The sequence below is a fragment of the Heptranchias perlo genome, chromosome 28, assembly GCF_035084215.1.
Source record: "Heptranchias perlo isolate sHepPer1 chromosome 28, sHepPer1.hap1, whole genome shotgun sequence".
Classification (NCBI taxonomy): domain Eukaryota; kingdom Metazoa; phylum Chordata; class Chondrichthyes; order Hexanchiformes; family Hexanchidae; genus Heptranchias; species Heptranchias perlo.
This window is the reverse complement of record NC_090352.1, coordinates 37,664,287-37,677,655: the sequence shown is the minus strand read 5'-3', so window position 1 is coordinate 37,677,655 and position 13,369 is coordinate 37,664,287. Positions and strand designations below refer to the sequence as shown.

Below are 13,369 nucleotides of genomic sequence, written 5' to 3'. Positions count from 1 at the left end.
TCTGCAGTGTCTAAAGTACACTTTCTGCTGCTCTACGCTTTTCCCTTTCACTTGTTCTTGAACAACTATTTGTACTATTTGTATTGTAAATTTCCCCTGGGTCTTCCCCTCTCTTGCTGCTCTCAACTTTACTCCCTTCTGACTCCCCGCTCAGGTTCCCATCCCCCTGCCACTCTAGTTTAAACCTTCCCCAACAGCACTAGCAAACATTTGTTCTGTATTCTGAAACCTGAGATTGTGCCACATCTATTGTTAAAATACAGGAAATCATATGAGCTTGGCAAGATTATTAGATTTTGGGTGAAAATCAGGAAAAACTGATCGGGAATGATTTAAACGCTAGGAAATTATCAGTGAGAACAGAGAATGAAACTAAAACAGTAAAAATCTTGGTCTGAGTGATGGATGTCGCAGTTACTTTGACGAATTAGATTGCAGAACCAGAGAATAACCGATCAAATTCCAGAATTTGAACTAGTCAGCGACCACAGACAAATATTCCTTCAACCAATTAACTTCCAAAGCCATGATATCAAATCAGTCAGGTCCTAGAACCATCTTTCTGGTGTAATTTCTGATTAGTTCAGTCACAAAAAGTACTGAGAGAAAAAGAATGATTAACAGAAGAGAAAAAGGGAAAACAACAGATGAGAATGGGGAGGATCAACAGAAAAGGAAGGGGAAGAGCAACAAAAGAGGAGGATGGGGAGTAACAGAAGAGAAAGAGGGAGAGCAAGTGAAGAGGAAGAGATTGTAACAGACACGGGAAAAGAATAACAGAGAAAAACAAAGAGACAGTGAGGGAGAATTACAGATATGGGAAAAGAGTAGCAAGAGAGAGATATAAAGAGATAAAGTGGTAGAGTTATGGTCACAATAATTCTTCCTTGATCAAAGCCTGACACTCCCATCACCCTGGTCCCTGCCAAGCTCCATTGGCTCCTTGTGTCCCTAGGAATCAATTTCCAGAACCTTATCGTGACATTTGAATACCTTGTCCTACCCCTGTCTCAGTGATGTCCTTCAACCGTCTGTCCCTGCTAACATCCTTTGATACTGGCCCATTCTTCACTCCGTGCCTTGTTCTACCGTTGGTGGCTGTTCTTTTAGCCGGGTTGCCCCTCTACTCTGCAACTCCCTTCCAAAATCCCTTTGCCTTGCCTCCTCTCCTAGTTTTCAAAAGCCTACATAAAACATTCCTTTCAATTGCTTTCTCGGCTTTGCTGCTAGTGAAGCACCTTGTAATGTTTTTCTACATTAAAGGCATGACATAAATTTAAGTTCTTGTTTAAATCTACTTTTCTTCCTTCTCAGTGTCCATTTTCATTTATCAGATCTGTAAAGCGTTTGGGACATGTTCCCGATACTGTTAAGGGCGATATATAAATCCAAATTGCCACTGACAGTAACGGAGACAGTGTTAGCTGATCTCACTGGGGGCAGCAGTTGGGGTGCACAAGTGGCCTCATTGTCACTGGCGGGGGAAGAGAAAACAGACCATGGTTTTGGTGCCTGATCACTATCTGGTGATCTCTGCTGGAAAGGCTCTTGTGTGACAAATCAGACGATAACATGATATCTTGCTGTTTATAAAGTAAACCAATTACCGTGAGGTTGCTTCATTAAATGTTCAGAGAACTTATCAATTGCAGATGAAAATCGGTATTGAAAGGATGAATTCTGACATGAGTTTTAAAGAAAACTCTTTGAATGTTTTCCATTATACATTTAAAAAAATATATATTCCACAAAGACATAATAATGAATGCTGCAGAACACAATGGGAACAAAGCTCTATGCTCCAGCAGTACGAATCTAATTATAGACTGGTGTACATCTGAGAAAATAGAGACATTTGACTGTTCACTGGTGATACAAAAATGTAAGTCTCCCACTGTTGGTGCTGCTTCTGTTAAAGAAAGAGCTTGCATTTATATAGCACCTTTCACAACTTCAGGCTGTCCCAAAGCGCTTTCCGGCCAATGAAGTACTTTTGAAGTGTAGTCATTGTGTTAATGTAGGAAACACGACAGCCAATTCCCGCACAGCAAGATCCCACAAACAGCAATGTTGTAAGGGATAAAGGAAAGATGTTGCCATCTTATCTCCATATACTGTATGTCTATACCCACAGCTTGTTGAACAGATCTAATCTTCGAATGTTTAATGTTTAGCAATTCTTCTTTTCAAGTGAATTTAACCTTTGACATTCTCGTTCTCTTTAAAGGTTCTAAAGCATTCACCCATCATCTGCTTGCTCTATTCTTATTTATTTTCTGTACCTTAGCATTCCCTCTGTGCCACATGACCTGCTCTGAGTCCCCTGCCAGTGCGGCTATCGAACCAGCTGCTAGGAGATTGGTTCATCCTCCGTTTTCCTTTTAAAAATTGCCCCTCAGATTCGTACAGTAAACATTACACTTCTCAGTCATACTGTTGTAACATCAGACACTATTGCACCTTTTCACTGTGGTGAATAACACTATTACAACTTTGAAGTGGGCTATTTACTGGTCCCAGTCAGAACAGACTATAGAATTCCTGAAGTTACAGAACTTTACCACATGTGCAGTGGTGTCGTTTCCATTACCTATTTGTCATGTTTCATATGGCAATGATATCACTACAACACCTCCTTTATTTCGAAGGCCCCTGTCAGTCATGCTTCAAGCCAGCCTGCAGGAGATGCAACAGCTAGACAATTCCCCGCACCCCCCACCCCCCCTCCACTGTGAAAGCGCAGGTCTGTCCTCTGCATGGAACCTCTCCATAGCAGCCTGACTAAACTCAGGGAGGTGGGTGAATTGACTTGGGCAGAGATCACATCATATAGAAGGTAACTGTCTTTATAGATAACACTTGGTCCATGTGATCTCCTGAACTGGTTTCGATCGCCTGAAGAGGTCGGAGTGGAATTTTCCAGAGTATTTTTTCGCTTATTGGCCCTGGGTTTTTTCTCTTTTTTTTTGCCTCTTCCAGGGGATTACATGGCTGGGGAGGTCGGGGGGGAGGGAAGAAGTGTTTCGCCCTGATGGTCTGGCCATCATGGTGTGGGGCAGGCTTGATGGTCCTGGTCTTTTCCTGCCCACCAATTTCGCATGTTGCTATGTTCGTAATTCAGCATGCACTGATCGTCCATATCACACATAGTAGAAGCATTTTTCATTTGAAAATCCATTTGAAGAGAACGTTCTTAATATGAATTTTGTGCTCATCCTAATGGGGATGTCAGTGCTGGGGTTCAGATACCCAGTCTTGTCATCAGGTACTTTCAGGTCAGGCGCATTCTTAAATGCGGAGCAAAACTTCCACTAGGTTACTTCAAAGACAGCCTACAAATATAGTCTAGCAAATACACAGCAGGCAGATTTGAGGCATTGTCCTATCAAATAGTTAACGCCTAGTTTTGCTCCTTACATAATGAATAATAGTACAACATATCTTCTTAAATCTAAGGCTTGTGCTCTCCATCCTATCTGTCCAATCATCCTCAGCGCATAAATTCTGCTCTTCTGACTCTGATCTACTTTACTGACTTTTCTGCCCCTTTCTCCACCCTCAGTGGAATAACCTTCAGCTGCTTCTGTGCTCTGGAACCCAGTCCCTAAATCTCTTCTCATCAATTCTCTCCCCTCCTTCAAAAGCCTACTGAATACTACCTCCCCAACTACTCTTCTCATTTCTGACACTTCTCTTGTGAAGCACCTTGGGATGGCTTGACATGAAAGATGCCATATAAATGTAAGTTATTTGTTGCTGTTGTACAGTTTTCTGTTCCATGGTGACTTATTGAATGCATGCGAGACAGTGTAGAGTCTGGCATGCGTTATGAGGCAGTAAGTTATTGAGGGGTTTGGGGCCATTAAAGTGTAGTGTTGGAGGGGTCACAGCTAAAAGGGGCCTTTGATCTAAGTAGGAGCACAGCATGAAAAATATACAAACTTCAGGATTTCTTAACAATTTATTATATTTCCAATAAGCCAGTCAGTCTTTATCGATTCAGACAGTGAACTCCCCCATGTATACCATGTAAAAGAAAATGTAAAACATTATTTTCCAAGAGAAATGGAAGAAAAAATGTCCAATTTTTACACCCACAGTGCAATTCAACAAGCCGCGATATGAGCATTTATTTAACTTACTTTCTTTCCAACTCTTGTCATCCTTGGTGATGCATTCACTTATGGTACTCAATTAAAAAAAACTGGATGATGCAGAGAAGAAACAATTTTCTATGGATTTCTGTGTACTCAAATACAAGTTTGTGTACATTTTAATGGGATTTATCGATGTACTCAAATACCACAGCCTATGTATATCATAATATGATTTCTCTGTATATACTTAAATACCACAGTTTGTTTGTCTTATAATTGGATTACTCTCTATCTACTAAAATACTAGTTTGTGTAAATTATTCTGGCAGTTCACTGTATATACTCAAGTACCACAGTTTCTACATAGTATAATGCGACTCCTCCATTATATACTCGAGTAACGAACAGGAACACTATTTAACCTTGTACGCGTTGGCTTTTTACGCCACTCACTCTAAATAAGATGTCATGTTCAGTTGACTGGGTACATAAAACATCTGAGCTACGTATGTTCTTTTGTTCAGAGATGTGAGGATGTTCTGATAAAACGGAAAGAAAAATCCACCTAATCTTGTACCGAGGCTGAGCACACAAATAACCGTGGGGCAGCTACTGAGAACATGCCATCCTTTTCCCCATTGATGCTTTAAAGTGAGGCTTCCATTAAAGTGTGGACAGTACAGGTCTTTATTACTGGAACTGATTGAAAAACTGCAAACCGTGTCACTGATCAGGGAGCTAGTCTGAATGTGTCGCTGTGACTCAAAAGAGTGTAGGCATGTTTCCGCCCCCCTCCCCCCAATTTGCTGAATATGGCATTCATTGTAATGTGACAATCATACAGCCAAGTATCTGTCAAAGGTAACTGATTAAAACTTCTTTCTTCTGCAGAGCTTGCGGGCATAGATTTAAACGTACATGACAGTGAATACAGATTTTTTTTGTCCGCTGTGCATGACTGGAATTTTTGTTGAGATTTTTATCACGGCTGTCTGTTAGTTAAGTAGGGAGTGTATTGAAACCCAGACTGAAGTGAGTGCTTGGCCGTGGCTCATAGCTGAGTGACTGACTCTTTGATCAAGTCATTCAGTGCAGCGACATGTCACCGTTAATCTGATCCCTGTCTGTCTCACTCTCTGCATTTGAAGACTCTGTTTACACATAGCTTTTTAGCCCCCCCCCCCCCCCCCCCCCCCCCCGCCGCCTGTATACTGGGGAATTTAATTCAGATTGATTACAGACTCATGGCTGATCTAAATTAAAGGGGAACCCTGTGCTAGTTTAACCTGCAAGTGAGTTGAAAGGCCTGCTATTGACGGTAGACTGCTGCTAATACCAGACTAGTTTACCCCTGTCGTACTTGAGTTTTAGTGCTGTGTTCAAACTGTTGTGATGGTAAATGTGGCGGCAGAAACAAAATGGAAGCTCTCTTGATGGCATAATAGGTAAAATCATTGCCTGGTGCAGCACTGAGAAGATACAGATCACTTGGACCCAGGTTTGAGATCTGGTCTGTGCTGAGTTAACTATTATTAGGGTAGTGACAATTAGCCTTGGAAGAACCAGCTCAAGTTCCTAGCCTTGATTGCTATCTGATGAAACCTGCTGGAAAGTGTGTGTGCGTGTGTTTGTGTGTGTGTGTGTGTGTGTGTGTGTGTGGATGTTGGGTAGGAAAAGGCTTGAGCTCAGCTGAGATGCCCTTCATGGTGACTAAGCTGCCACTACTCACTATCTATCCTTACACGTGCAAAAATAAGTAAATTGTGCAACATGCTGGAACGTCCATGGAATCAGCTGCCAGCAAGAGTTATTGCTTTCAGGAAATGAGAGGAGAAAAGTGGAAAGATACTAAGTGTATAAGGCATAGCATTGCTCTTTCCTGTGTCTGCAGAAACAAGATCCACTTAAGATGATAGCCTTGTCGTGGATTTGCATTGTCTTGGTTCCATTGTAACACCCAGACATACCACAGAATCCATTGTGCACCATGATATTATGTTGTACACCAATGTCACCTTTATACTTAACTGCCGGGATGAATCCAATTCCTAGCGTCAACAAATAATGTCCCAATAGGTGAGGTTAACTTGGCAGAACGCGCCAAGTTAACCTTACCTGGGTTCTCCTGAAATTTGGAGCAGCAGCACCATCACCACCAGTGACAACAACAACTTGCATTTATATAGCGCCTTTAACATAGAAAAACACCCCAAAGCATTTATCAGAGGTATAATAAAAAAATGGGCGCTCAGCCATAGAAGGAGACATTAGGAGGGGTGACCAAAACCTTGGTCAAAGAGGTGGGTTTTAAGGAATGTCTTAAGGGAGGGCAGAGAGGGAGTGATTAAGGGAGGGAATGCCAGAGTGTGAGGCCCAGACAGCTGAAGGCACAGCTGCAAATGATGGGGCGAAGGGACGGGGGTGCAGAAGACGCCAGAGTCAGAGGAATGGAGAGTTCGGGGGGTACAAGGCATGGTGGAATAGATCAATTTAAGAGATAATAATGGATAGCTTGCGTGATTGCAGGAATTATTCTCACTGAGGGTGCTTTGGTTAATTCGTACTTGCTTTCTAATAGTGGAGAGAGTCATAGACCATCAGTAAAATATCTCAGAATACCATATACAAAAATTGGAATTTGACTTATTCAGTCCATAAATCAATGGCCCAGATAGTATATTATGCATTACGTGGCATAACACCCCTATATTGTTATAAAACAGCACATCCTCCAACTTGCTGTGACTCATGACACAGAAGTTTGGTTGCGCGTGTGTGTGTGCTTTCTAGTGCACGTCTATCACAATTCACATATCACACTTCTACGTGTAGAAAGAGAAAGAAAAGGTGTAATTCTGTGCTGTTTTCTTCTGACGTGCAGCTGGAAATTAACAAACACCCGCCACTCTGCAAACTTCCCTCACTAACTGCAATTAATGTGTAATTAACCCCAGTATTTCTAGCAATTAAACTTTCTGACCTTAAAGAAACAGGCCATCTGCTCCACCTTAGCAGCAGAATAACAGTGTGCATTATATGGTACAACAGCAGATCATCCAACTTACCGTGCAGAAACCCAGGGGAGATCTAATAATAAAATGTAATAGAGCAACTAAAATTAAATAGAACCTACAGCACAGAAACAGGCCATTCTGTCCAAATGGTCTATGCTGATGTTTATACTCCACACGAGCTTCCTCCCACTCTAATTACCTCTTGCCCTGCCCCCCATCCCTCTATTCCCTCCTCCTTCATATGTGCACCAAGCATCCCCTTAAATGCTATCTGCTCCAACCCCTCCATGTGGCAGCGAGTTCAACATTCTCACCACTCTCTGTGCAAATAAATTCCTCCTAAATTCTTTCTGTAATCTGTTAGTGGCTATCTTATATTTATGCCCTTTTGTTTTGGATTCACCCACAAGTGGAAACAGTTTCTCCACATCCACCCTATCGAACCCCTTCATAGTTTTTAAGATCTCCATCAAGTCACCTCTTAGTCTTCTCTTTTCCAAAGGAGAGAGCAAATTGCGACAGGTCTAACTCTTCCACTTATTGTTTTGGTCAGTTTTAGTTTGGTCTAGTTACACGATTCTATTGGTGCTAATGATTTCAACCAAGTGCTCCTATGTTAGAAGACCTGAGTCCAGCGATGTTACCTCACAGTTGAGATTGGTTGTACTGACAATACTTTCTTGCAAGTTGAATAAATGTGCAGGGATCTAAAGAATGTTCCTTCATTCACACTGTTGCCCTGATCACCTCGAAGTGACAAATGTTATTGTTGGGGCAAAAGTATAGCGTGTTCTAAAATGAGAGGACTGCATTATGAGTTGATAAGAGTGAGGTTCCAGTGTACCTGTACATCACTAGGTGAGGTTCTTTTGGCCCTTCATATGCCGAGTTGCAGCAGATGTGCTTACCTTCTAGGGGATAGACACGACACAATTTGCCAATGAAAGGAGCTTTGTTTGAGAATCACCCAACCTGCAGGATGGGTTTGCTAATGGAATTGGCTAAATATGCTGGAAGTGGACCTGCAGCCTGACAAATGGTTGGATATCTAATGTGAGGCCATTTATACAGAATTGCTGGCAAACAACTAACTGTATCTCGAACCCTAACCCAGGTTTCCTTCAGCCTAAAATGGATTGCAGCCGTATCTCTGATAAAATTACATCACAACTAAACTGAACACATTTTATAAGGAACAGTTACTCATAAGTATACTGTGCTGGGGAAAATTAAAATACATTCATTTAACATCTGAATCAAAGACTGAAATGTCCTTAATAGGAATTAAGTGCAGATCAGAATTAGTCTTCAAAATTAGGAACAAATGCATTATTATTTTATAATAATCTAAAAATGAGGGGGAAAGCAGTGATTTTTCGTTGGTAGGTATGCAGGAAGAGTTCCACTGCATGCTGTGTGTAAGGTTTATAAAGAATAGGTTTGTGATTTCATTATACATAGCGCACAGAGGGATCCCCACCCCATATTACTTGGAATAACTGCTCCCTTCTTCTGGAGATGGTTAACACAAACTTTGTTTGGATTGCAGTGAGCCTCTATAATAACCATCCATGGTGCACCTATATGAGCTCCTGCACAGTGACGAAGTGTAAATGCACATGAAGTCAGTTGTAGTGGAGATCCAGTATTTCCTGGGCCTCCAGTTTTCTGCTAGCATTCAGAGTTTCCTTTGCTGTCTTGTAAATGAGCTGAGACAGTTAAGGTCATCGGAGTGCTCACATGACGACACAAGCACGCTGATGCACGGGACAGTTTCAGCATCAGATTGCTTTAAGTTCAATGTCACAAAACCTTTTTAATTGAATCTGCCACCTGTGGTATCACTTCTTTAGAAGCTGTCACGCAATGCATTTATTTGTTTATTGACCTCCACATTTCTTTACGGAAGACATTGGTGCTTTCACATTGACCATTCGTACACGCACAGTGCTCAAAAGCTCAAAGTGCCTGTTGGAGGTAATTGCACAAGTGTGGTAAATCAAGGAGGGGAGGAGCACCCCTGCTATTTCTTGATAGGTGCTCCCAATGGGCGAGGCTCTGCGCCAGAAGTACACATTCAGAAAAGTGACCCTACGTGTCCTTCTTTACAACATTAGGGTTTATGTAGCAATTCTTACATAGAATTTAGAGCACAGAAACAGTCATTTGGTCCAGCTGGTCTATGCCGGTGTTTATACTCCACATGAGTCACCTCCCACCCCTCTTCATCTAACCCTATCAGCATATCCTTCTAATATTTGCATTTATATAGCATCTTATCACTTCAAAATATCTCAAAGAATTTCATACAATGCAGTCACTATTGTTAAGTAGGAAAATCTGATTAATTCAATTAGAACCTTAGAATCATACAGCAGAGAAGGAGGCCAGTCATGCCTGTGATGAATTTCTTCAAAAGTAAAAAAAATAGTGCAGAAGCTGTAATTTCTGTTATCTCCTTATTTGTGTTCTAGGTGCAAGATATTTGCTTCAGCCAGGACTGTCGCTGGGTGGTAATCAGCACGCTGCGGGGGACCTCGCACGTGTTTCCCGTAAATCCTTACGGTGGACAGCCCTCTGTGCGAACGCACATGTCTCCCCGTGTGGTGAATCGCATGAGTCGATTCCAGAAGAGTGCTGGGCTGGAAGATATTGAACAGGAGCTGTCGACCAAACAAGGAGGGCGTTGCAGTCCAGTCGCTGGTCTCTCGAGCAGCCCCTCTGGGTCACCACTTCACAGTGAGTAGCAAATTTTTTTTCTTAAATTAAGAGATTACATTAAAGCTGTGGTAATCCTTTCTTAACGATCAACCTGTCAGTTCCAGGTCTGTTTCATGCATTCAGTATCACATCCACACCAAGCAAGCACTTCCAAAGCACAATTGGCTGAAGAACGAATACTTCTGATAACAAATTAAATGCGTTATCCTTTTGTAGTGTCTGCTGGTGATAGTTTACTATGTCCACTCTTTTTCTCTCCTATAATTCATTTTCTTATCTAAAATGTAAAATGTTGAAACCAGAATGAATGGTAAATAAAGGGCTTTTTGCACTGCGTTATATTTGGGGCCAGAAGCAGGCTTTGCCGCAGGCAAGTGTGAGCCTCACGCCCATGGAACATTTATTTAAATGTATGTCTCTCTCACATTTTCATGACTTCAGGTGAGGCTCTGTCCCCCCAGTGCATATATAGAATGTCCGCATCGGTAATCCTGGGAACTGACCTCAAGGATGCTTCTTAAAGGGAGACTATTGTTCCACAGCTATTCTTGCAATGTTTTTTTTTCTGAGCTTGCAACTAGATTTTGGTGCATTATATTTCATGCATTCGTTCTTTTTCTATCATTTTTTTTTCCCTGTTAAAGTATTTTTCTTGCCAATACTTTCCCTGGTTATTCTTGGTTGCTGCTGCCATTCAAAGTGGTGCAGATGGGTAGTCTATGGGGGTTCCAATCAAACGGCGTTATTTAGATGAGGAAGAAGATCTCGTGAGGCATCAACAAATGCAGGTGCAATGATAACTGGGGGTTTTCTCCACATCTGTTAATACCTTAGGATTTGTGTTTTTAGGCCCCCTCCATGCATAGCTGCGCATTTCAGAGGCCCGATTTCACTGCCTCCGCTTTATAGAGAGAGGCTATCCTAGAGTTGTGCCATCTGCTGCAGGATGGCCTGAGACGTTATCTCGAGTGCTGGTGGCCCTTCCTGTAACAGTGAGGCAAACACAGCGTTGCTTTCATGCTACCAGGGCACTGTAGAAGACATCCTGCACATCAACCGCGCACACGTTTACGAAGTAATTGATAAATACTGTGTTTGCATCAGCTGAACATGGCACGGACCTTTCACCAGGTGGCAGGGTGTTGTAGATATCACCCATGTGCGAATCGGAGCTCCTCAAATTCAATCCAGTGGCCTACATGAACAGAAAGGGTTTGCACTCAGTTAATATTCAGGGGGCATCTGACACAGAAGCATCACTATGCTGTTAATTCTTCATGAAGTATTCCATGTTCTCTGCATTAATTGAACATGATACACTGGGTGGTTGGCTGTTAGCAGATCAGGCGCTTCTCAGGAGCGTAATCAGACAAAATTTGACACCAAGCCACATAAGAAGATATTTGGACAGGTGAGCAAAAGCTTGGTCAAAGAGGTAGGTTTTAAGGAGCATCTCCAAGGAGGATAGAGAGGCGGAGAGCTTTAGGGAGGGAATTCCAGAGCTTAGGGCCTAGGCAGCTGAAGGCACGGCCGTAAGTGGAGCGATGAAAATCGGGGATGTGCAAGAGACCAGAATTGGAGGAGCGCAGAGATCTCGGAGGGCTGTAGGGCCGGCGGAGGTTACAGAGATAGGGAGGGGCGAGGCCATGGAGGGATTTGAAAACAAGGATGAGAATTTTAAAATCGAGGCGTTACCGGACTGGGAACCACCCACGTTGCCGGATCAACCCTCGTATCCGCTTCGCAGCACTTCAACGACTTACAACTCTTGTGTTTTAAACAGGAACAGTTTTTAATTCCTAAATTAGAATTCAAATTGTTCCTATTTAAATTGAGAGTGCTCAGTGTTTAAAGTGCACTTTGTTTACTGTGTGTAACCAATTATTGTTGCAACCAACTGAGTGCGATCCCCGGAACAGCAACAACAACTTGCACTTTTGAACCCTGTTTTTAAATGGGCACAGTGTTTAATTCCTTTCTGAAAGAAAGAAGTTGGTAGTTTAGCTGAATGGCCTTCCTTATTAGGATTTGCCTTGTGATCTGTATTTCAGTTATTTGTATAAATATTCTATTCTAAATTAAAATGACTGATCTAGAATATTAGTCTCAGTATTTTTGTGATGTTAGATTTTTTTGGAATGTAAGTTCCAGTCCTTGCAATTATTATTGTTTGTTTCATATCCAACGTACCAATTAATCTTTGTGCATAAGCCCAAGGAGTGTTTCCAGTAGTGTAAAAATTCACCTAGGTTTTGACCGTTTTATCTTATTTAAGAACTTCAGAAGTTGACCAGTTGCTGTGTCTCACGACCCCTCTTGAAAAACATTTAAATTCCTGCTTGTTTGTCCCTTTTCCTGTGCAAGGCACAGTCTTGTTTAAATATCTGACGTTGAAATCTTTATCAGGGTGTGTTTCGGATCTTACAGTGGACGTTCAGTCTGGTTTTGCAGTTGTCTACTCCCCCGGCCGCGTGTGGCCCCTTATAGAAACACGAACTAAGGAAAACTCTTAATTCACGGTTGATAAGGAGATACTTCCTGCATAGCCTAACAAGCCAACACAAACTTTGTTTGGGTTCCTTTGTATTTTATCTGTTAACACACCCCGTTGTATTTTTGTAAGTCAATAGGCGGGTGACGAAGTGCACTAATTATGATATCGGCACACAATTGCTGACCCCTGGCTTAGATCCTGCTCGTACTGCAGGCACAAGCACAATGCACTGAAACGGCATCTACTTCCTGTAAGGTTAGCAAATACATGCTAATGTTATCACACTGAAAATATAATTGACCTCATAGTGTCAAGTAAGGAGATGCAGTGTCTGAAGTTGGCACCCGCTGCTGTGTGTGGGCTCCTGGGATTAGATACAAAAAAACTCTTGCAAGTTCACAATGGAACAAAAGCAGGTGGTGGAAAAAAAATGCCATTCCTTGTAGCTTTGATGGATCTGTAAGGAGGGAGCTGCAAGGTCAGACTTTGTAATATCCTAGTTGTGCTGCTCTTTTGGGTTGTGGAATTTTCCTCATGCCAGTCCAAAAAGGGCCAGCCTGACTCTTCAGACTGTATGGCAAGACCCTTTCCAAAAGCTGTCTTACATTGGTTTTTCAGTATTGCCAACTGCATTTTCAGTTTAACTCAGTTGGTAGCACTCTCACTTCTGAGTTAGAAGGCTGTGAGTTCAAGCTGCAATCCAAGATTTGAGCACATAATCTCAGATGACACTGAGGGAGTGCAGCATTGTCAGAGGTGCCTTCTTTAAGGTGAGATGATAAACTGAGAGCCTGGCTACCTGTTCAGGTGGACGTTAAAGATCTCATGACATTATTTGACCGTTATCCTGGCCAGCATTCTTCCCTCAACCAGCACTACGAAAAAGTACACAATCATCTCATTGCTGTTTGCGGGATCTTGGTTTGTGGAAAATGCCTGCTGTGGTTGCTTGCATAAAAACATCCACTGTGTTTCAAAATAAGGAAATGCTTTGAGATATGATAAGCTGACGTATAAATAATAGTAGTGACTGCACTTCAAAG

General features: G+C 42.1%; 1 protein-coding gene across 7 annotated transcripts in view; it reads left to right on the top strand.

Annotated features, from left to right (window-relative positions):
* bcas3 (BCAS3 microtubule associated cell migration factor) overlaps positions 1-13,369 on the top strand; it is a 666,368-nt gene that overhangs the window by 216,571 nt on the left and 436,428 nt on the right. For all 7 annotated transcript variants that reach the window (XR_010968541.1, XR_010968542.1, XM_068008504.1 and 4 more), the window contains exon 15: positions 9,586-9,850. Coding sequence is in view for 5 of the 7 variants with exons in the window: in XM_068008504.1 (XP_067864605.1) it covers positions 9,586-9,850 (265 nt within the window). In the remaining 2 variants the exon portion in view is untranslated. The remainder of the gene's footprint in view (positions 1-9,585; positions 9,851-13,369) is intronic.